Source organism: Diceros bicornis, chromosome 25, assembly GCF_020826845.1.
Source record: "Diceros bicornis minor isolate mBicDic1 chromosome 25, mDicBic1.mat.cur, whole genome shotgun sequence".
Taxonomy (NCBI): Eukaryota; Metazoa; Chordata; class Mammalia; order Perissodactyla; family Rhinocerotidae; genus Diceros; species Diceros bicornis.
Window position 1 is genome coordinate 15,457,922 of NC_080764.1, and position 23,577 is coordinate 15,481,498.

The following is a 23,577-nucleotide window of genomic DNA, read 5'->3' on the forward strand; positions in this document are numbered from 1 at the left end:
ATCTTATAGCTTTCCACTTATATTTCTGTCGATTGTACTTTTTTTTTTTTAAATGGGAGCCAACAGTGGTGATATATTTGACCCTGGGAAAGAAAATAATCATAAGGTTCAATACGAAGAATTTGGGTTAGATCCAAGGGAAAATGCCCCCTGGCAAAGGTGGTTAGAATCAATTACTGAGAGAGAGCCTGCGGTGTCTCTGCCATAGGTGTGTGTAACTTTTGGCCAGTTAATCCTTCTAGGCCTTAGTTTTCTCATCTGTAAAATGGGAATGAAAAATAGCACCTACCTCATACATGATTTTGAGAATTAAACAAATAAAATCATAGAAAAGTGCTGGGCACATAATAAATGCTGTTTACTGCTAGTTGCCTTTACTATTACTATTATTATAAGTGAACTGTAAAAAAAAACAGCAAAAACAACGATTTTAATATGGTGGTACCTCCTGAAGGAGAATTGAGTAGGTGGGTCCTTCCGGTTTAAGTCACTCATCTGCCATGTCAGTCAGTACCAATCTGTTGGGATCTGCTTCCTACCAAACCCTATGGAGGAGAGTGGGGCTAGGGAGAGATAGGAACATGAGTAAGGCTGCTCTCTGGCTCTCAGGAAGAGGGGGATCACCCCTGCCATGTGTGTGATCAGTCTTGGCTATCCCTGGTTCAAGGGCTCTCTCATTTAAGCCTCATCACAGCCCTCCCATGAATGAAGCGCTGCTTCATTGGCTGGATGAACAAATTGAAGCTTACAAGGGACTTGCCCAGGTCACAACTAGTGGAGTGTAGCACCTGGATTTGAATCCAGATCTGTCTACCTGCACAGCCTTCTTCCCCTCACACTCCCTGTTCCTGAGAGATGCCCAGCATCTCTGCGATTCACATTCTTAGTGACTGGCCAAGTTCGTTTGCAGGTTGTGTGTCCCTCACTTCTGAATGAAAAACTTCCCTAGAGGGGACTTTTCTCAAGTCAACATTTGTTGTTTAAAGGGATTTTGCTTTCTCGGTGTTAGTTTCTGGTCCACACCCTCCAGCCCTGTGGTCTTTCATCTGTTTCCAAAGAGGGCCGTTTAGAAAAGCATGTCAGCGTGGTTGCAGAAGAAAGCCTGGCGTTGGCGGTTGAGATCGGCTCCATTAGGTGTTTATTGCCGGCAGCTTGCTGAACACAAACTCCTGAAGCTTGAGAGGGTCGCCTTTGGTTAGAATCTGATTCTATTTACTTGTTCAGCAGACAGTTATCAGGCATCTGCAGGCGGCAGGCAGTATGTGTCTTAGGGAATGCAAGGTGAACTGGACGGGGCACCTGTCTTCTGGAAACGCCAAGGCTGATGGGGCAGGGAGACAGTTCAACCAGACTATCATCATATGGGTTTTAAGAGTGACAGCAGAGGACACATTGTGGGACTATCCAAGGGGATGCCCAAACCACCTATTTCATGGGCATCCATTCTTTGGGAGTCTGAAGCCTTTTATAGCTAGCTGTCTGCAGTGGTAGGTTCTGCTCTGTTGGGGAGGCTCCATGTGGACTTCTCTCTCCACCTGCAGCCAGTGTGACATCTCTGTTAGGAGGCGGGTGGAGACGAGACTGCATGGTCTGTTGGTTTTTTAATTCCTTTATAAGTCTCACGGCTTCCTGGTCAGGACTCAGGTGAAAGATAGCGAGCCCTCTGCTTCATCTGGATTGACCTTCTCCATCTTCTTTTAACATGTCTCAGCCAGTCTTCTTTGTGGTCTAAGGATGGTCCCTCTGCAGGCTGGTTATACGCTGTCTGCCTGCTCCTCTCCATTCTCTGAACGTTTTAATTATTTCCATGCTTTTCTGGACCTCTTCTTCCATATGAAAGTGGAAGCTATTAAAGACAGTCCCTATTGAGTATTTTTAGGTTTTCAGCTGTGATTGAGATGTGGTCTCCTATAGATGATGTTGTGGCCTATCCAGTCTCTTTTCGTTTGAGTGTGTTGTCCAGTCGGCCCCAAATACCTTCCACAGTTCTCTCTGCCCGGAACACAGGGACCGTTCTGCCATCTTGACTGCACACAGATCAGTCAGCAACTTCATTGTCCTTCCATAGAGATCCGTGCACATTCTTGGAGTTCCCGTGGATGTTTTATGATGGTCTCTCTTGTTAGGTTGTGCTCTTTGAAGCCAACTCTTCTCCTAGGCGTTTTTGAAATCACAGCACCTGGTTATGTAGAAGGTGCTAACTAAATGCTCCTTCAATAAGTGTGTTAGTTCAGGCTTCTAAACTAACCTGTACTATCAAATACATGCGTGTGTGTGTGCACATTACAGAGAGAGAGAGAGAGAGATCCCTATAGTTTCTATCATCCTTTGTTTATTTTTTAAAGAACTATCTCAGTTTTGATAGACTGCAAGACTACAGCATCATGTCATCTCTTGGGATAAAAGGTTAGCAGGAAATCGTAGATGAGTCCATCTGCTTTCAGGATCTGCAGGATATTTCTCTTCTGCAATTTGCATCCCTTTACTAAGATGCGAAGAACTCAGCCCTTCCCCTTTGCTCTTCCTTTCAGAAACTATTATGAGGGAGGCCGAGGACTCCATGCTCCTGGCAGAGAAACGGCGCTGGGATTAGGGATTGCCACTTCCGAGAGGATGCTGGGAATCTGCAGAGGGAGACGGAAATTCCTGGCTGCCTTGTTGACTCTTCTCTGCGTCCCAGCCATCACCTGGCTTTACCTGTTTGCCGGGAGCTTTGAAGGTAAGAAGGAAGCTTTCCTGAAGTGAGCAGGCAGGAGGGAAGAAAGAGACACTGGCAGTCCCAGAGTCCTAGGAGGAAGCTCCAAGTCATCTACTCCCAACTTGTCATTTTGTAGAAAAGAGAATACTGGTGCCCAGACACAGGAGAAGATTTGCCTAAATTTACACAGGTAGTTGGAGGAAGTCAGTAATGTGGGAAGAAAAAGATAAAATAGAAGCAAAATAAGGTGCACCTAGATGCAGTGACGGGGTGGAGGTTACACAAATGTCCAATACCAGCTTTGCAAGTCCATCTCTGGGTCGATAATGGGGGAAAGGTTGGGCCCTGGAGGGATTACTTAGCTATTCATGGAGCCAGATGGTTCATTCATTCTTCATCTATTCATTCATTTATTCACAGATCCAACATGTTGTTGTTATTGTTGCTGCCGCTATTGTTTAACATCTATGCTAAACCAGGTGCTAGGGATATAGTGATAACAGATCTGGACCTTCCTGGTACAGTGGAGGAGACAGACATGTTAACACAGGATTGCTGCACATTGAGATGCGAGGCCAGGGTGCCGTGGGAGATGGCTTGTCGGAGCCGGCAGGCCGGGCTGGGTGTGAAAGATGATCAGTCATACTGACGGGCCGAGTACAGGGATGCAACAAAGGAGTTGCCCTCCCCAAACAAATAAAAACAAACGCTCATCCCTGCCACTTTCCAGAAATCAGTAGGAAAGACAAGACTCGCCTTTCTTCCAGCCAGCAATTTCCCATGCAGTGCAATGTTTTCGTATCAAAGATGGTTTTCTAAGCTTCGGGGAGGAAAGGAACAGCAGTGTTGAAGCATACACTTTTTTTAAATTTATCCCCACACTTGAGTTAAAAAAAAAAAAAGAAATGATCTCAAATGAAAATCTGTCTCAAGGAAGTCACTACTGTGTTTTTAAACATTTCCTTTATGCATAATTTTATTGACAGCTCAAGGCTACCTTTTAATTAGGAGTTCCGCTTCACTGTCTGAGATTGGCCCTGAGTTAGCTAGACGGAATGTAAATGAGGTGGAACCATGTGCCTGCATAGCAGGAAGGGCCCAGTGCTACACCCCTGTCCCTTTCCTGCCCCGCACATCCCTGAAATAGTGGAGCCTTCATCTAAGCAGCTAGATAGAGTAAATTATGCTGTGGCAGTGGATGGCTACTTTTTGGCAAAGGGGTCGGAGGAAGGAAGGTGAGTTGGTGTTGATCCTAGGAGAGATATGGGAGGCATTCTCCTCGGGGTGATGGAAGAACCATTATGAAAGAAGGCAGAGAGTACCCAAAGCCAGTGCAGGTTTAATACATTAAAACATTGACTTTGCCAGTATTACTAGACTGGTAGTAATAATAATAATAGTATAACAGTAATAACAATAATGATGATGATGATGACAATATAAAATACTAGTATTTTGAGCATTTCTACGTGCCGGGCATTGTTATAAGGACTTTATGTGTGTGAACTCTTTCTCCACAGTAATCCTCTGTGGTAGGTACAGATGAGGAGGGCGAGGCAGATAAGCTTCAGTGATCCGCCAGAGGCCCCAGAGCCAGTCAAGATGGGGCCTGGATTATTGGACTCCAGAGCTGGAGTTTTTGACTACAATACCATGTTGTAGATTGGGGCTTCAGTGAGGTGTAGACTTTGGCAAGGGGTTTGACAAGGTGTCACATAACCCTTCTGGGTGCATGTGGTGAAATTTTGATTTGTGCTCATTGGTAGAAACCCAACCCCAAATGATTTTGGCAAACAGGGAATTTGGGGGCTAACAAAACTAGTAAGCTCAAAGGTAAGACAGGCTTCAGGCAGGGTTGGATCCAGGGGCTCAAATGATATTTTTTATAGCTCAGTCTCCTCATCCCTTTGCTCTACTTTTCTCAGGCATGGTTGCTTTCAGGGTAGCTTTTCGTATACAGAGGAAGCTTTAGCTTACAACTTGTCTTTACTAGTCTCTGTAGAAAGAAGAGTTCTTCCTTTTCCCTAATTCTCCAGTATTGCCTCTGATTGGATTGCCTCTGGTCACTCATGGTCCAAATCAATCACTGTGGTTGCGGGAGGCTGGTGAGGGTACCCCTGAGCCCTGTGCCTTTTTCTGGTTAGACGGTAGAGAGAAGTTCCCAGAAACACATGGAGTGAGATTCGGGGAGAGGTGGCACCCAAAGGTAGATGGTGCAGGTTCCCAAAGAGGAGAGACTGGAAGTTGGTCTGGGCTATGGAGAATTCGTAACTGGCTGTGCTCAGTGGTGTGTTGATGTCAACTTGAAGGCTGCTTTCCAGCGTCATGCTGCCTGGTCCAGCCCTGGCCAATGGCATGACTGTGATCCTTGACTTTGAGTGATTTTGTCAGATTGGCAGATAGATTATGGGAAACTGGGAAGATCGAGAAAATACCCTGAGGCACCCTGCCCAAACTGGGGATAGGTGCTGTATCTGTCAACATGATGCTTAAAAATAAATCCTATCCTTGGAACAGAATCACCAACTGCATTAAATAGGGGCTGGGTGATGTGGGTACATTGGAGAAGTATTCTCGCTAGAATGATAGAGGTGACATTTCTGTCACTGGGTATCAGTCTGCAGCTGGACCCCTGCATTTGTTTCTGGACACTGTGCTTTAAGAATGATCTAGACAAGTCAGCACACTTAGGAGAATCTAGGTGAATGACAGCGCCAATTCAAACCTTGTTACCTAAGAAACAGTGGAAAGAATTGGGGCTCTTTGCCTTGGAGAAGCAGAGACTCTGGGTGGACATGATCAGCTTCTGCAGACAGTCAAAGGACTGTCACCTGACCGGGAGATTAGGATGACTCTGATGGCCCCTGGATCTCTGGAGGGATGTGGCAGGGAACCAGATGTCGGGCTCATCATCACAAGGATCACCGTGTCCAGTGCTGGAACAAGCCGCCCTGGGAGGTAGGAAATACTCTACCTGAAAGGTATGCAAACAGACGTGCAGTCTGTGGGAGGGAGTTGGGCACCAGGGGCCATTGAACAGGATGACCTGCCTGCCTGTCCTGGCCCAGAGATCGTGACTCTAGAAAAGGGTGGGTATTTATCAGGAGACAAAGGCTACCTCCGTGGAGCTCCTGCTAGTTGCTGCAGACATCACCGCACTTCCAAAAGGGCCTGTGGAGACATTCTTCTCTCTGTAGTTAAACATAACAACTTTGTAGTCCATTTGTTGACAACCTCGAGGCAGGTGGAGCCATAAATAAGGGACAGAGTTGCCGTCTGCATTCATGGAAATGCTGTTCACACTTTATGTGGGTGTATTTATTTATCAACCCTGTTTAATTTTGATGGATCTCCTGAGAGCAGAGCCTAGAACTCTCCCTGAGATGCAGATGCTCTCAGTGTAAGGTTTTGGGGTTAGGTTACACAATGCGGCACGATATAGTGAAAGGGCACTGGACGGGGTCAGGCAGCTCAGGATGGAAGACCTCTCAGCCAGAGTAGTTGGGTGATTTGTGGCGCGATCGCTCCTACGTGAAATGATGTAAAAAGGAAGCCCACCTACTGTGGCACTTACATTCTACAAGTTTATGATTCTACGCATCTGATGTACGTGAGCTGGAAATGACCAGAATCTTCTCCAATTAAGGGAGAAATAAGATAGGAAGAGGGAGTAGGCTCATTATGATTTGCTCCTGCCTGTGGATCCAGGATCAATGCATAAAAGTTACGGGGAAGCAGGCATTTTCTCAATGTTAAGAACGAACGCCTGTTCTAACAATTAGATTTGCCAGGATTGGAGTCCACCGTCTGGGAAAGTGATGCGATCCCTGTTCCCGGAGCTGTTTGTCAAAGGCCAAGCAGCCATTGCTTCAGGATGCTAATCAGTGGATGTTTTTGCTGGTACTTTAACCCTTTAGTTCCTAAACCCTACTTACTTCCTGTCTTCCCAAAGCCACCTTTCTCCCTCTCCCATCTCAGTTAACATTCCCAGCTACCCGTCCTTCAAGCCCTAAGCCTTGGAGTCTCCTCCTCCTCCTTCTTCATTCCCTCCATCTCTTGGTTGCCACATCCCGTTGAATCTAATCTTGGCCTCTTGCAGCTGTGTCTTTTATTTCCTGCCTTTCGCCGCTGCTGTTGGCCTGGCTCAGCCCTTCATGTCCATCCTCTGTGGTCAGGACTGATGCAACAGCCTGCTCTCTCTCACGTCTCCTCCACTCTCCAGAGAGCAGCTGGAGCCACACTCAACCATAGTGTCACTCTGCTCCTTGTCGGCCCCTCTGTCCCCAGCTCCTAACATCCCGCCACATTCTCTGTCCAGCCCTGCAGGGCTTGCAAGTCCTAGTAGGCACTGCCCTCTGTGGCCTGTGGTCTTCTCACATGCTGTTTCTTCTCCTGAGGACAGTGGTGCCCTTCCGTCCTTCCCTTCCCTTCTTTTCCTGGCTGACTTGGATCCTTCTGTCTCAGCTTACACGTAATTGCTCCCCCATAACTAGGTTGGCTTCGTCTGCTACATGCCCCCCAACTCCTGTACTCTCCCCTTCTTCATACTCAATACCCTTTGTTCTTCTTGTTTATATAATCGCCTGTTTTCATGACTGGTTACAAGCATCAAGAGGGAAGGGAGTGGTTCTTTTGTGTTCATCCTTCCATCTGTAGCACCTTCTACAGTGCCAGGAGAACTGGTTGTTGAATGAATGAATGAGCAAAGAAATGTGCCCTCTTCTGGCTTTGAAGAGCTGATAGCTCTCACCACTGCCTCCCGGATTAACTCCAAACTCTTTCTCATGGCTCTGGCGTCTTTCACAGGCTTTTTCCCTTAGCTTATAATTTGTCTTCATTCAGGTGAGTGTCTCATTGAACACCCTGAGAAAACTTATATTTTCCAAGTTCTTAATTTTTATACTTTGTTTCTTTGGCCCAGTGTAAAGTTTTTTTTTTGTTTTGTTTTGTTTTTTTAATGACCCTCCCAGCCAACACTTTTTTTATTTCAAGAATTTAAAATAATTTTTTCCAGTTTTATTGAAATATAATTGACATATAACATTGTATTCATTTTTTTTCCTGAGGAAGACTCACCCTGAGCTAACATCTATTGCTAATCTTCCTTTTTTTTTTTTCGCTTGAGGAAGATTAGCCCTGAGCTAACATATGTGCCAATCTTCCTCTCTTTTATGTGTGGGTTGCTGCCAAAGCATGGCTGATGAGTAGGTCTGCACCCAGGATCTGAACCGGCGAACCTGGGCCCCCGAAGTGGAGCGCACCAAACTTAACCACTACGCCACAGGGCCGGCCCCCCAGCCAACGTTTTCAATGCCCGTATTCAATGTCATTTTCCCCTAATGTCTGATCCTGTGTGGAAACTTCTGTGACACTCACCAAGAGATATTTTGGTTGTTTGGTGTCTTTCTGGCCCCTTGGCTGTGAGTTTCTTGAGAGAAGGGACTGTTTCATTCATCTTTACATTCCCAGAGCCTGAGCATAGTTCTTAATGGATCCTTAGTAAATGCTGACTGGAAAGGATTCTGGATATTGAAGGAAGCAGGAGCCACTGGTAGTCAGGGGCTCTCCTGGTGCTCTGAGCATCTGTGATTTTGAGACCTCAGGATACAGCTCTGGGAGCTTCACCTCCCTTTGGGTTGTGATATTAATTCTGGCACTTGAGTAATCTTGCTTAAACACAGGTCTATTTGAATTTCAATCATGCCTGTCATTTTCTGGCAGAATCACTCTTCCTCATGGACACGTGAGTTTTATTTGCGGGGTGTGGCTTTTTCTTTTCTGCCCATTAAGGAGATGGTGTTCAGCTGTTTTGAGTCATCAGCATGTGGAGAAAGGGTGCTTTTCAGCCATTCAGAAAATTGTTCACACATGCTGCCTTTCCATAATTGATAGCCAGCTCCCACTGTGAGGGCGGCAGGCCAGTGAGGGTGCAGGTTTTATTTAGAAGCAAATGTCTTCAGAGGATGCCAAAGCCTGAACATTTAAAACTAGGGTCATGAACAGGCACAGGATATTAATTTCTGAACGGATTTCAGCCTGCACCCACATTTTGTCATTCCCAAAGCCTCAGTTTACTGTTCACACCATTCTTATCAACACAAACTCCCCCTGAAATGAATGATTTGAGAGTCGTCACGATAAATAAATTTCAATAGAAAGAAATGGAGTCCTGACATTTAGCTATTCTGAAGAGTTGCAGTGAGAACCAGGGAGTTATAAGTTTTTTTCTTTGCTTTATCTTGATGGGGGATCATGGAGCACATGACCAGTGGAATAGGGGAGATGAGGGGGTCTTTTGTCCAAGTAGAGCTTGTCCTAACGTGACTGCTTCCCCAGCCTCGCATCCGCTCCCCCATCTCTCCGCACAATGACCGTGCTGGAAGGTTTGTGAATTCAGATTGTGCAAGGTGCTAGTGAATAATTTGCTGAAGGTTTCAGTATCCCCCGAGGCTAGCCTGTGTCGCAGCTTTGATGGCCGCCAAGCCGTTTTGCCTTCCTGCCAATGGCCCAAATGTATCACTTAATAAGGATATTATGGGGTATGAGAACACAGGATGCTGAATGCAAAATGAAATGGGAAGCATAATGTAAAAGTTTTATTGATTTTTATTGTTAATAGATCCAAAACGAAGGGCCGTGCTTGCCAATGCTTAATAGCCGTTGGTGCCAAGCTTAAGAAAAAGCCTGCAAAGGATGAGACTGTGAGAGAGAGTGGCTATGAATGGTGCCCAAGCCACGGGGCACAGTGGGGCTGCGTGTGTCTTACCTTGGGCCAAAAAGCCTCTCTTGAAGGTCTTGAAATCGGAGAGGATAGTTGAAGTCTATCACAATTGTATTTGGTTGTGAGACGGTTGCTAAGGTGATCTCTACTTATATCCAGCTTTCGACCTTAAAATAGTATCAGTGGTCCTGCTGGGGTGGAGAAAATGACCCCGAGGTATCAGTTGGCTGCATCTCCTGAAAGAGCTCGTGTCAAGAGCCTGGGACCAGGCGTCAGGAAATTTGGTTTCTGTTAATCCCAGCAGCCACTTTGTATGAGTTTCCTGCTATAACAAATGACCACAAATTGAGTGGCTTAAAAACCCACAAATTTATTATCTTACAGTTCCAGAGGTCAGAAATCTAAAATCAGTCTCATTGGGCTAAAGCCAAGATGTTGGCAGGGCTGGTTCCTTCTGGAGGCCCCAGGGGAGAATCCATTTCCTGGCCTTCTACAGCTTAAGGCCTCCTGCTTTCCTTGGCTCATGGCGCCTTCCTCCAGCTCCAAAGATAGAAGGGTAGCATCTTCAAATCACTCTCTCTGACTCTGACCTTTGCTTTATCGTCACATCTCTTCTGACTGTGACCTTCCTGCCTCCCTCTTATAAGGACCCTTGTGGTTACATTGGGCCCACCTGGATAAGCCAGGATAATCATCCCATCTCAGAATCCTTAAGTTAATCACACCCTGCAAAGCCCCTTTTGCCATGGAAGGTAACATATTCACAGGCTGTGGATTAGGAGGTGGACGTCTTTGGGGGGTCATTATTTGGTCCTCTATACCCCTCACCCTAGTCCCCTTCTCCCACACCCCCTCCATCTTGTTATTGTTCTTTAGAGACAAAGCAGAGGAGTGTTGTACCATCTGCTTTCTTATGCTGGACATCTTATCCTGCTGTAGGAGTTGTGGGTTCTGTAATTTTAATTTGATATATAAATATCCAGCAGGACTTAATGCTCATGAAAAAGGCATTGTTCAGATGTGTTGGTCTCTTCAAACAATGTGAGACCATAATGCTTTGTCTATAATGGGTGTTTAATCAGTAACCAAATGATAGGTTAAGGTTTTCTGAAAAGAAAGGCTCCTAACTTCTGCTCTTTGAAGGTCCTGGTCTTAACGCAATTTCACTTATTTTTTATTTCAGATACCAATTTAACAAAAGGAGGGGGGATTTCTTTCAGGGAGACCTGTTGTTGGTTGATTAGGTCTACTAATTTTAAATAAAAGATAGCCATTTGTATAACTATTTGGGAATACTCTTTGGTGTTATCTCCTAAACCTGAGCATACCCCATGACCATCAGTTCTATCCCAGACCCTAGCCATATACCAAAGAGAAATGTGCGTACATTTACCCCAAAGACGCTTATAAGAATGTTCACACCAGCATTATTTGCAGTAGTGCCAAATAAGAAGCCTCTGAAGTGTCCCCCCACAGTAAAATAAACACATAAAGAGTGGCATATTTATATAATGAAGTACTACAAAGCAATGAAAATGAATATCCTCACAGACAGTGTTCAACAAAAGAAGATAGACACGAGAGAATACATACTGTATGAGTCCAATTATATAAAGTTCAAAAACAGGCAGAAATTAATCTAGGGGTAGAGACTGGGCAAGGCAAAAGGAAGACTTTGGGGAGCTGGTAATTATTTAATTTTCTTTTTTATCTGTGTGATGATTATACAGGTGTGTTCACTTTCTGACGATTCATCCAATTTTTCATTTATGATTTGGCCACTTTTCTGTGTTAATTTTTTAAAAAAGCGATGCAAATCTTGGTAGTTAAATAAGTACCTGCATTTGAAGCGATTTTGTGGGTTTTGCATTCTTTTCAGATGAGAGGAATTTTCTTAACCTTTGGGATTTATGAATCTATGTCACTCTTTAACTTTGAAATTCAAATGCTTTTTAAGCATGAACTTTTCTTCTGGGATGGATGTTGAACATTTCTGTTAAACCACATTCCTTTTTTCTTTCCTGATACACCTCACCCTTTGGACACACATTCCCCCCGCGAGGGTCTGATCACAGCTCTGACTTCAAGATCTGAGATTTGCTCATGAAACCCTAGTTCTGAAAGAGGATTTTCATCAATTTGAAATAAGACCAGTCTTCCTACCAGAACTCTGGCAAGGACATAGCTCCAACTAATATTAAAGTGATATTATTTCTTGATATGGACACCAGGTTACATTGGATAAGTGTTCCCATCTGCATTAGTCAACAGACAAGCATCTTCGTAAAACCTTTGTACCTGGAAAAGAACAAAAACTTTTATTATTGTATCAAAGGAGATATGGAAAAATGAAATATGTTCTATTTAACCTATAGCCAAAATGGCAGCGATAGCAGTAGCTTCCATCCATCGCTTGTTAAACAGAAATTGGCTGCATCTGGCCTGCAGTTGTGTTGAGTTTGGCCCACCCCCTGCTTTTTACCATTTTTTAGTTCATTAACTATTAAAAATTGGGAGATTGCACATAAAAATCATTGCACATAAAAATCAGCCAGATTTCTGGCTTTCCTTAACAAAATGGAAAGATCTAGTAAACTGGACCCTCATTTCGTCCTAGTAGCCATCAGCTGGAGCTGAGGAGCTGTCCCTTTGCACAGTGCATGTCCGCTCCAGTTTGTCACAGCCCTATCCTTCCTGGTTGATCCCTGTGTCATCCTATGCACTGTTGTTGACCTATTAGTAGAGCAGAATTGAGAAGAAAGAGCTTCTAGTATTTGCTATGTCACTCGTTGACCCTGTCTGCTTCAGTTAGACGTTGAGTTTGGACTTTTTGGCTAATTCTCTGCCGTGTGCTGGGCTAGGGATTTTATATACATCATCTCATTTATTCTCCAAACAACTTCACATTTGTCCCATTTTATGGATGAGGAAACTGAGGCTCAAGGATATCGAGCTCCTTGGCCAAGGTTATCCAACCGGTAAGTTAGGGAGCCGGCATTCAAACCCAGGCCTTCCCTGCACGCTGCTGTCTCCCTACAACTTGCAGATATAGAAACAGTTGGTAGATGACATTGCAAAGTCAGTATGCTCAAGTTTCCGATAAGGACAGGACAGACCCTAAGACAAGGGAGAAGGGGCCGTCTTGGATGAGAAGGCAAACCATGTTCTGTGGCTAGCAGGATTATTATAAGCCAACATAAGCAGAAAATTCGATTAGTCCCGTAACACAGTTTGCATTTTGTTTCTGCCTAGACGCATACAATGAAGAGCAGAGATGGACGTGGGGAATCGTCTAGGCAGTCTTACAGCCTAAGCACATAAAACCTTTGAAAATGACACAAGGACTCTCTAGGGCAGGGGCTGATGGTAGGGTGAACATGTCCCTAAATGACAGGTGACACTATTTAAATTACAGAGGGACAATAGATGAGTTACTGAACATCCCTGCAGGTGAGTTTCTTCTCCATGAAAAGGGGAACATAATACGTAGCTCGTAGCCTTGTCGTGAGGCTGGATAAAGTACCTGTTAGAGAATGGCGGTCATTCAATAAATGTCCATGTGCCTCTCCTCGTATTCCTAGAATGTCGGAAGGTCATCTGGGAGGGATGCGAAAGATCACTCACCTGGTCTGAATGAGGCGCACCGGGGAAACTGAGGCCTAGAGACCTGTGGCCAAACTAAGCTCGCAGCCTCAGCCACGGGTGTCATGGAACCACCACCCGGGTGGTCTGTGTCACTGCTGCTTCATTGTTTCACTTGAACTTCTTCATTATCATTTTTAGTAAGGACAAAAGGTGAATGTCACATTGTCATTTCTATCCATCTATGTTTCCAGACATTTGCAGCACTGGCCATAAATGCACCTGCAGCTAACTGTGGACCCAGTGGACGTATTTGGAGAAAATTTAATTATTTCACATAGATGACCTGTTGTGAGAACTTTAAAGAGTAACAAAGAGGAAAGGACCGTCCTCTGACGCAAAATTGAATCACTTCTGTAACAGAAGATTTGTGTGCTTAGGCTGAGTTGTGTGCTTAGTTCTAATTCCCAAACGTCCCCTTAAATGCTGTGTGTCCTCAGCTGAGTAACTTAACCTCTCTGAGCCCAAATTGCCTTCTCCAATAAGTGGGTGCTGCTCCCTATTTAACAGAGTTTTTGTGCCGGTGGAGAAGAGTCCATTGTGCCTAGCATAGAGTAGATTTACAGAGTCATTTTGTGTTCAGCCGTGTTTTATATGCTACGTGTTGAATGTTTAAGATTGCACTGTTAGGAAGAACCCTGAGGATGCAAGATTCCTTCTCTTTCTAGGGTGGGACCTTTGGGTGATGGGTATTTGTCATTTTTGCTCCAGCAGAGGGCACTCCATGCCCCATCTCCTACCAGTCCATGAATTCTCTTGATGGCGCACGGCTGGGGCTGAGCGCGCGGCTGGGGCTGAGCGTTGAAGCTTGCAGTGCCGTCCCAGGCAGGAAGCCTCTCCATTGCACCAGTAGGTAGCTGATGAGTAGACAGCATGGTGCTGGAGAGCATGAGCTTTCTCTATACATGTAACTCATCCTCCCACAACCCCAAAATAGGAGGGAGAGTATCCTATTTCAGAAGTGAGGTGACTGAGCCTCAGAGCCATTAGCTGGATCGTCCAAGGTCGTTCCTTCATTCAACAGCCAGGCACTGTTCCAGGACACCGGGATAGATCTTTGAATCACGAGCATGTCCTCTCTTCTTGTGGAGCTCAGTTTCTGGTGGAGGGAGAGAGATGATTAACAGACACATTCGTCCTCTGCTGAGTGGTGGTAAATGCTACAAAGAAAAATAAAGCCTGGTGAGATGGTCGTGCAAGTGGCTGGGAGAGAGGCTTAGGGAGGAATGGGGAGGGGGAAAGGGGTCTTTTAATGGGGTGGTCTGGCTTTCTCTCTGATCGGTGACGTTTAAGGAGAGCCAAGCAGAGATGGGGAGGAAAAGCATTTCAGGCGGAGGGAATAGCAGCCAGTGGAGAGTGCTTGGTGCCTTTGTAGAGCAGTCAAGAGAAATCGGGGTAGCTGGAGAAATCAGGAGAGGGAGCATGGTGGATGGAGTCAGGGAAGGTGGGCAGGGGCCCACCACACAGGACCTGGGAGTGGGTCTTGGAATCCCGTGCTCTGACTTCTCCTCCATCGTCTGCCTCCCCTCCTGGGGGAGCTTATTCCTGATAGCCTGGACTTGCCTTTAGCTGCTAACCTCAGAGGAACCTGAGAGAATCATTTCCCCTCCTGCTGTAAGGCGGTCACCCAGCTCCCTGGTTCCAGAGCTGCCAGATGATAAGGGTCAGCTGGGGTAGTTTAACATAGAGGCTCCCAGCCCACCCTGGGGCACTGGGGAAAAAGGCAGTTCCAGGGCCTTGGCCCAGATCTGCTCAGTGGGATTCTGCAAGGGAGGCGCCCAGGTGTCTGTAGTGTATGTGCCCCAGGTGATCCTTATCTTCTGGCAAATTTGGGATGTCTGACCTGGATAAAGTGAAGCCTTTGTGTGGCTGATCTCAGGTCCCCTCCACTCTGGGTCTCCAGGACTTCGATTTACTAATGATTGGGTGGTGAGGACAGCACTGATTGAGTGCCTGCTGTTTGTCTCACATAGCAGCTTGCTTTATACTCTATCTCCTTTGACGTTTAAATCTCAGTCCTCACACCAAGTTCCGGAGGGCACTATTATTATCCTCAGCCGATCTATTGTTTGTGCTTCTGTTAATCATTTCTATGTTGAATTGCATCTCACATAACTTGCCTCCTTTTCCGAGTTGTTGCGTAGACTGAAGTAATGGTGTACATTGCTTAAAAAGTGCCTGGCACATAGTGAGTGCTGGATAAATGGTGGTTATTATTTTTAGTATTTGCTTTGATTTCTAAACCCTTCAGATGGTGAGGTGTCACCTTTCTGTAGTCATCCCTGAATCCTTACTGAGTCTTTGGCACAATACTCGAATAGAGTTGATGCTTAGTAAATGTTGAAGTGCCTGAAATAAAAACATTAGCTACTATTTATGGAGCATTAAATCATTGACTTAACTCATTTGTTCCTGAGAACAGCCCTATAAAGTAGGTACTAACAGGCCCATTTTAGAGATGAGGAAACTGAGGCACAGGAAGTTGCAACGATCTCCTCAGGGTTCCAGAGCTTGTAAGGGGTAGAGCTAAGATTTGACCCAGGCCGTCGTGTTCACCAATATCTCTCCAAGGTTCCATTCATCTCTTAAATCGACATGATTCTAGATCTTGCTCTTTTCTATGTAAGTTCCCTTCCTCCTGCTTCGTTCTCCGTGGAGATTGGGAAAATTTGGTTATTTCCTGTGTATGAATAACCCTTCACATATACTAAGAAATCGTTCTAGATCAAAACTCCTTCTCCAGACTAAGTGGGCTCTGTCATGTTAGCCTTTCTTGCTTTTCAGACATGGGTTTTCCTTGCTGGCCTCCTGGGCTTATCTCCAGTTACCTCTGCCCCGTTGGTGGTTGGATCCAGCTTTCAGTGGCAGATGAGGGTCCACCTGTTCTGAGCAGTAGGCATAACTGGGCCCTTGCCTTCCCCTCCCAGAAGTCATACCTGTGACTTACACTTCCCAGAATGCTGTGCCTGGCTCACTCCAGAGAGATCTGGGGCAGTTTGAATTCCAGAACTCTTCAAGTCAGCATCCGGAAGTGAACGTAGGCACTCCTCCGTGGCCAGAGAGGCCGGGTGCACGCAGGAGCCCGTTCTGAGGCAGCCGTGAGTGAGACAGGTGTGGAGAGGGAAGAGCATCTCACCTATGGCTTAATTTCGTGTTTCGGATAAACGCTCCGAGGTGACTGGCATGCAGGGGTGGATAAGTAAAGATCTCTGAGAGCGAATATTTATAAAATATTTGTATTTCGTTCTCACCAGTCTCTGTTAATAGAGAGTCCTCTCTCTGTGATGGCTCTCTGATGAACAGAGAGGAGTCTGCTTTTCCCTTTGGTCCACCCCTCTGCGCCAAACAGTCTCTGTATTGCTTTCCAGATGCTTCCGTGACAGGTAGTAATCAGAAAGAGACCCTCGAATTGCATATTTTCTCCGCTTCTTCACTTGCTCAGTTCCCAGGTGAAATTGCTGGGCTCCTTTAGGCTTTGAGGCAATTCCTTACATCCGCCCTTGCTAAGGGATAAGGAAAGTTAACACCAGCAAGCATTTGCTGTGTGTACTCTAGCCCCCCTGCTCTGTGAGGATATGTTCTAAGACCCGCAGTAGATGCCTGAAACCCTGAATGGTACAGAACCCTATAGAGACTATGTTGTTCCTACACATACATACTTAGGATAAAGTTTAATTTATCAATTAGGCACAGTAAGAGATTAACAATGATTAATAATAAAGTAAAACAATTATAACACTATACTGTAGTAAGTTATATGAATGTGGTCTCTCTCTCTCAATATCTTACTGTACTGTACTCACCCTTCTTGTGATGGTGTGAGCTGATACGACACCTACATGATGAGATGAAGTGAGGTGAATGATGTAGGTGTTGTGACAGCGTTATTTTTAGACCGCGGATAACTGAAGGCGTGGATAAGGGGGGACTGCCCTTCTGTTCTAAGCACTTGCATTTTCTCTTCACAACACATCTCAGGTAGGTCCTATCATCGTCCTCCTTCTCTAGGTCAAGCACAGGTTGTTAAGAAACTTGCCCTAGGTCGCAGAGCCAGTGAGTGCAGTCCCGGCTTGTCTGCTGAGAGTCCATGCTCTTCACCACCATATACACACACGGCCTCTTGCTTCCTTTCATTATAATCAACAGCATGTTTGTCATTCATCCTCTGTGCTGAGCACTGTACCCATCCCTAGGGAACAGAGATGAAGACGGTATTTTCCTGGGGGTGGGGATGACATAGACATACGGAAGTCACAGTGAGCCTCACAATGAGCTGCTGGTGCTGTAAGGCCACAGTGGGCCCTGTGTGGGCCAGTGGTCACAAAGGGCTTCCTGGGGAAGGTGGTCCTGGAGCTGAGTCTTGAAAGGGCAGGAAGAGTGTCCAGGGGCCCCAGGAGAGAGCATTTTGTCCTGCGGGAAGACACAGAGGAGTGAACCAGCCTGGGCTAGAGGGACATTGCAAGATGCCGTGTGTGCCATCCGAGAGGAGTGTCCACCTGCTAAGAGTGAGGACAGCAGGTCCGAGGGCATGGGACACTGGCTTTGTAGTTGAAAGCTCAGGGTTTGAAACCTACCTGTGCCACATAGCAGCCGAGTGACCCCGGGCACATCTCTTACCTTTTCTAAGCCTCAGTCTTCCCATATATAAATGGGAACAACAGTACCTTCCCTATAGATTTATTCAGAGGTCCAAGTGTGATGATTTTGTAGGCAGCTAACATGTATTGGGCTCTCAGTAAATCGCAGCTCCTTGTTTTATTACTTATATTTTTGATGAGGTCCTTTATCGATAAACTTCAGATCTGTAATTGCAAATAAAATATAGTGTAAAGAATCTCTTTTGGCACATAGTTGTTGCCCAATAAATATAAAGCAAAGGCTTAATCTGCATGCAGTTGGACTGGACTCATTGCCAGCATAATGAAAAAAGCACAAAATGAGAACAGAGAGCGGTTAAGTGGATTTGCTCAGGGTCGCTCGGCCAGTAAGTGGTAGACTCGCCATCTTGTTGAATCTCTGCAGCAGCTCCGTGAGTCAAGCTGGACCGGCATTACCTTGCTCTTAGAGAGAGAAAATTAAGACCCAGGGAAGCTGAATATCTCATCCAAGTCAATGAAGTCGTTGGTGTCTAGGATGGACTTCATCTCCGAATAGCCATGTGGCAGGTCAAGGACTCTTGTTTCCTAATCTATGGAATGGGAGTGATAATATCTGCCCTGACCACCTCAAAGAGTTGTTAGGGAGATCAGATGATATGGTCCAGGGAGAAGAAAACTATGAAGTGTCTAAATGTTCGCTGGCTTGACAAAGGACAGGTAGAATTTCGTTACCAGCTCGTAATTTTCTGGGGTTCCCCTTTGGAGTCCACTCCCATTTTCTAGAAATATGGAAGATGTTTGGAAACAAACTATGTTTGGTCCACACAAGGATTTAGAGTAGATGTCGGCAAGATGAAATGCCTCCTCCCTCTGACTACGGCTGAGGTCTGCAGGGTAGAAGGCGGAGGCACTTAGCGCCAGAGGAGAACTTCTGAATTTATCACACGCCGCATTGCAGCATTCAGAGAGCAGCTTCTGAGCCTGAGCACAGACCTTCAGTCTCTCAGCTCCTCCTCACTCTCCAAGGCCCAGCTGAAAGCCACACCACCCTCCCTGCACCCTTCCCAAAGCCTTCTTCCCAGCCCTAGGTGATGCTCACTCCTTCCTGTGCAGTCCTTCTGCCATTTAGAACCAGGTCTGCAGTCTTCTGCTTTTATACTGCCTGTCCACTTACTGGTCCACTCAGGAAAGAGTCATTGAGGACCTACTACGTCCCAGGCACACTTTTGGGTACTCTGGAAACACTCGGTCCTCATGGAGGTTATAGTCTAGTGGGGTAATAGAGAGGAAGTGAGTTTACAAACAAACGAAATGATGACATTGTGCCAGAGCAACAAAGGTGCACCATTTTGGATTGGGTGGTCAGGGAGGGACTTGGATGAAGTGGCATGTGAGCGGAGAGATGAAGCCTAGTTAAGAGCCAGCTGTGTGGGGAGAACATCCCAGCGGAGAGAACAAGGATAACAGCTCAGAGCCTGGAGAGGGCTTGGTGTGTTTGGGAAAAACCAATGGAGGCCAACAAGTCAGGTGGAATGAGCAAGAGGCTACATGGTCTGAGATGAGGTGAGGGACTTAGGTAGATACCACAGGGGCAGGCCTCTGAAAGGAGTTTGGATTCTTTTAAAGAGCAGTGAGAAGATCTCAGAAGCTTGGAGCCGGCTCACAGCGTGGCTGGGTGTGTTAGCTTCCTGTTGCTGCTGTAACAAATGACCACAACCATAGTGGCTTTCAACACCGCAGATTTATTCTTACAGTTATGGAGGTCAGAAGTCCAAAATCAGTCTCACTGGGCTCAAGTCAAGTTGTTGGCAGGACTGGTTCCTTCTGGAGGCTCTAGGGAGGAATCTGTTTCCTTGCCTTTTCCAGGTTCTAGGGGCTGCCTGCATTCCTTGGCTCTTGGCCCCTTCCTCCATCTTCAAAGCCAGCGATCACATCATTCTGACCTCTGCTTCCATCATTACATCTCCTCTCTGACTCTGACCCTCCTGCCTCCCTCCAATGAGGACCCTTGTGATTACATTGTGCTCATCTGGATAAGTAGGATAATCTTTCCATCTCATCCTTAGTTTAATCATATCTACAAACTCCCTTAAGCCACCATAGTCACAGGTTCCAGGGATTAGGACATGGATGTCTTTGGGGACCATTATTCAGCCAACCACACCAGGTTTACGTTTCAGAACAATCAGTCTGCTGTCTGTGTAGAGAATGATCTAAGGGGGATAAGAGTTTAGGCCAGGCCTCCAGCTCAGTGGCTAATGTAGTCATCTGGTGAGCCGTGAGGTGACCTGAACTAGATGGTGGCAGTGGAGATGAGCTGAAGTGGCGGTCTGGAGATAGGTTTTGGAGGTAGAGCCTCCAGGTGATGTTTGGGCTGTGAAGGTAAGCAAAGGGAAGAATCAGGAGGACTCCCAGGTTTTGATGTGAGCACATGGGTGTGTGGGGGAGGAAGCTGGGGGAAGAGTGGGTGGGGGCAGGTGGTTGACCATCGGTTTGGGACATACTGATAGCAGAATCAATATCTGACAGTGAGTGCCCCCAACCAGCTCATACCTGGGTGTTGGGACCCTTGAACCAGTGACACCCAGCAGTGAGGTAAGCTAGGAACCCAACGGCAACAGTATTTCCTAGGAAAGAAAAAGATGTTATATGGAAAGAAAGATTGGGATGCCTTTTTTCATTTCCAGTGTGAAGCAGACAATGTACTTTTATCTTTATCATAAAGAAAAGTGTGGTTGAGATAAAGCTGGCGTGCCAGCGGTGGCTTTATGGGACAATGCTCTCACAGTGCGCTAGGGTGGAAAGTGCATGGGTTCTTACTCAGGAGACTGGCTTCTGAGTGATGCTGCTACTCCCCAGCTGTGTGGCCTTGGAGCAGTCCCTTGACCTTTCTGCCACTCAGCTCCTCAACAGTCTTTAGAGAGTGGTTGTGACCAGTTAAATGAGCTAATATGTGACAGGAGCTTTGCACGCCTGATGCTAGGTGTACAGAGCTGTCTTTCTTGAAGGGAAGAGGGATAGAAAAGAACATCATCATCTACAACAATAATAACATTTATTGAACACCTACTATATGCTGGGTACTCTATGATTTACACAGATTAACTCATTCAGTCCTCACAACCATCCTGTGAAGTTGATCCTATTATTATCCCCACTTAGAAGTGAGGAAACTGAGGTACGGAGCTTAAATTACTTGCCTGCGGTCACTCTGTTTGGGGGTAGAGGAGGTGGGACTCAGGAGCCTGCCATCTGGCCCCAGGAGCCGTGCTTTTAATTACTATGTTGCACTGTCTCAACCTGTAGAGAGGAACCATTGTTCTCTCCATTTTACAGATGAGGAGAGGCGCCCAGAGATTAAATGTTCTACAAAAACAGTTGGTGGCGATTGGCACATTTCTCATTTCTGGAGGGTTAGAAGCTGAAGCTGGTTCTTCTGGGGCTCTCAGCCAAGGAGGAATCCTTCATCCTGACCAGAGGCTCCATCTGGAGGGCTGTTGTGGATCCAGGCTCAGACCCTCTTCCTCTACTCACACCCTCCTTCTGGCCCCGGGTTTTGGAAAGGTTGGATTTTTTGCAAGGTTGTCGCAGGACTTCAGGCTCTTTCTCCCTCCCAGCTGGGGTTCCAGGCACTCTGGCTATGCTGCCTCGGCATCCCTGTTCCTCTGCAGCGCCTCCCAGGGGGTCTGCCCTGGCCCCTGCCTGTGGCTTAATGAGAACTTACAGTCCTGGGTGTGTGGGGGGCGTGTTGGTGCTTCAGCCAGGATCCCGCTGCTCTGAGGACTCCAGGCCCAGCAGGGTTGGGTGTAATTGCTGGCGTGGCATTTCTGCACTTGGCTCGAGCACACTTGTGCATTTAGGAAAGTCTCAATTCCGCCAGAGATGTTTGCAGCTAACCCCAGGTGACTAACGTCTGATCTTTCAGTTGCAGGTTTTTGTATAGAAATTTGTGTTTCTATTAGCCTGTAAGAGGCTTGAAGGTTCAAACTGGCTTTGGGCCTCTTGAAATCACCTACTGTGTGTTGCGCATAGTGGGGACGATTCAGTAGTTGAGATGGAGATGGTGGTCCTGTATAAGATACTTTTTAAATTTGTCTTTTTTGGGGCCGGCCCCGTGGCTTAGCGGTTAAGTGCGTGCGCTCCGCTGCTGGAGGCCCAGGTTCAGAACCCCGGGCGCGCACCGACGCACCACTTCTCCAGCCATGCTGAGGCCGCATCCCACATACAGCAACTAGAAGGATGTGCAACTATGACGTACAACTATCTACTGGGGGTTTGAGGAGAAAAGGGGAAAAAAAAAAAAAAAGAGGAGGATTGGCAATAGATGTTAGCTCAGGGCTGGTCTTTCTCACACACATAAATTTGTCTTTTTTAACCTACCTGAGGGAAGCATGTTATTGCATGATATATTAACCTCAGTACTTGTACTGCTGCAGTGTTTATTCCAGACGTGTGTACTATGTGTGCTGATTATTATACACAACAGCAGACATAGATGTTCAGCAGACACATTTTGATGATGATTTGTCTTGTAGGAATCCCAAACTAGTCTCCTTCACTTGTGAAAGTGTTCTCCTACTTAATGACCTGGTTCCAGTTCATTCTCTGAAACGTGGGGTAGACATCATTTTGCACACGGCCTACCCTTCCAAGACATTCTCCCAGGCCAAGTCCACAGTTCCCAAACTCTTAAGCCCACGTGTCTGATGGTGTGGGATTTGGGGAGTCAGGCGTCTTGAACTAATTGGAGATGAAAATTCATCCAGAGTTTGAGCAAGTGAGGGTTTGCAGGGAGTGGGGGAGGGGATACCTTCTTTTGCTGCCTTTTTTTTTTTCATGACCCCCCTTGAGAAAGATCCCGATACTTTTGAGCAGGTAAGACTTGTGCCACCCACGATGCGTTTGCACGTTTCCTCCTGGATGCTGAGGTTCCCTCGGGATGGCCAACTGATTTTGGAGCCTCCGTTTCCTACTCTCCTATTTTCCTGTTAGATGTTGGAGCAGATATTTATTAAGTACCCACTATATGTTTGATATTGGACTAGAGTCTGAGAAGGACACAAATAAGCTTAAGCCATGGTCCCTGCCCTCAAGGAAAATTGTTTTCTTGAGGGTCTTAGGGGATAATGACCTTTCTCCATGAGGTCATTCCCTGAGGATAATGGGTGCTTGGAGGAAACCAGGAGATGAGGTGGTGGGGACACTGTTCAGTGGGTAAGGGAGGTTTCAGGTGATGGGGACACTTTTTAATTGGTAAGGGAGGTTCCAGGTGATGGGGACACTGTTCAGTGGGTAAGGGAAGTTCTAGGTGATGGGGACACTGTTTTGTGGGTAAGGGAGGTTGCAGATTATGGGGAAGGCGTTCAATGGGTGAGGGAGGTTCCAGGTGGTGGGGACACTGTTCTGTGGGTGAGGGAGGTTACAGGTGATGGGGAAGGCGTTCAATGGGTGAGGGAGGTTCCAGGATGATAGGAAGTGAGAATTTCAGTCTTAAGACCAGCGGTCTCTTGAGGGAGATGACTCGCAATTGCAGTCCAGAATAATTACTGTAATAGATGACGGTACTCCTGTCTTTGGGTGTCCTGAAGGAAGGACACATAACATCTGGAGATGTCAAGGAGAGCTTCACGAAGAAGGTGCCTCTTGGGCCCAGTCTTGAGGCACGACTAGGAGTGGGTCGTGGAGAGTGGAGTCGGAAGGCCAGCCGTGAGCTGTGGTTGGTTGAGATCATGAGATTGCAAGGGGGTGACGGTCTGTCTGTGAGTGAGGTCATCTAATGATACCAGATGTGGTCTTTGAGATCAGCATGTTTTACTAAATTGGTCAAATGATCTTAGGAAAAGCACAAAGTGTGTCTGAAACCATCTGGAGTCGTGCACTGCCTTGGCTAGTACGTTTCTGTATTAACTTTGGAGCCT

At 46.4% G+C, this 23,577-nt stretch overlaps 1 protein-coding gene across 9 annotated transcripts in view; it reads left to right on the plus strand.

The window, feature by feature from the left end:
- The window catches only part of LARGE1 (LARGE xylosyl- and glucuronyltransferase 1), a 535,223-nt gene that overhangs the window by 129,945 nt on the left and 381,701 nt on the right, over positions 1-23,577 (plus strand). For 6 of the 9 annotated variants that reach the window (XM_058568473.1, XM_058568475.1, XM_058568472.1 and 3 more), the window contains one exon: positions 2,532-2,719. In XM_058568473.1, the coding sequence (XP_058424456.1) occupies positions 2,614-2,719 (106 nt within the window). In that variant the 5' untranslated portion in view covers positions 2,532-2,613. Of the gene's footprint in view, positions 1-2,531; positions 2,720-23,577 lie in introns of those variants that run through there. The other 3 variants (XM_058568476.1, XM_058568479.1, XM_058568477.1) reach the window with 3 other exon arrangements.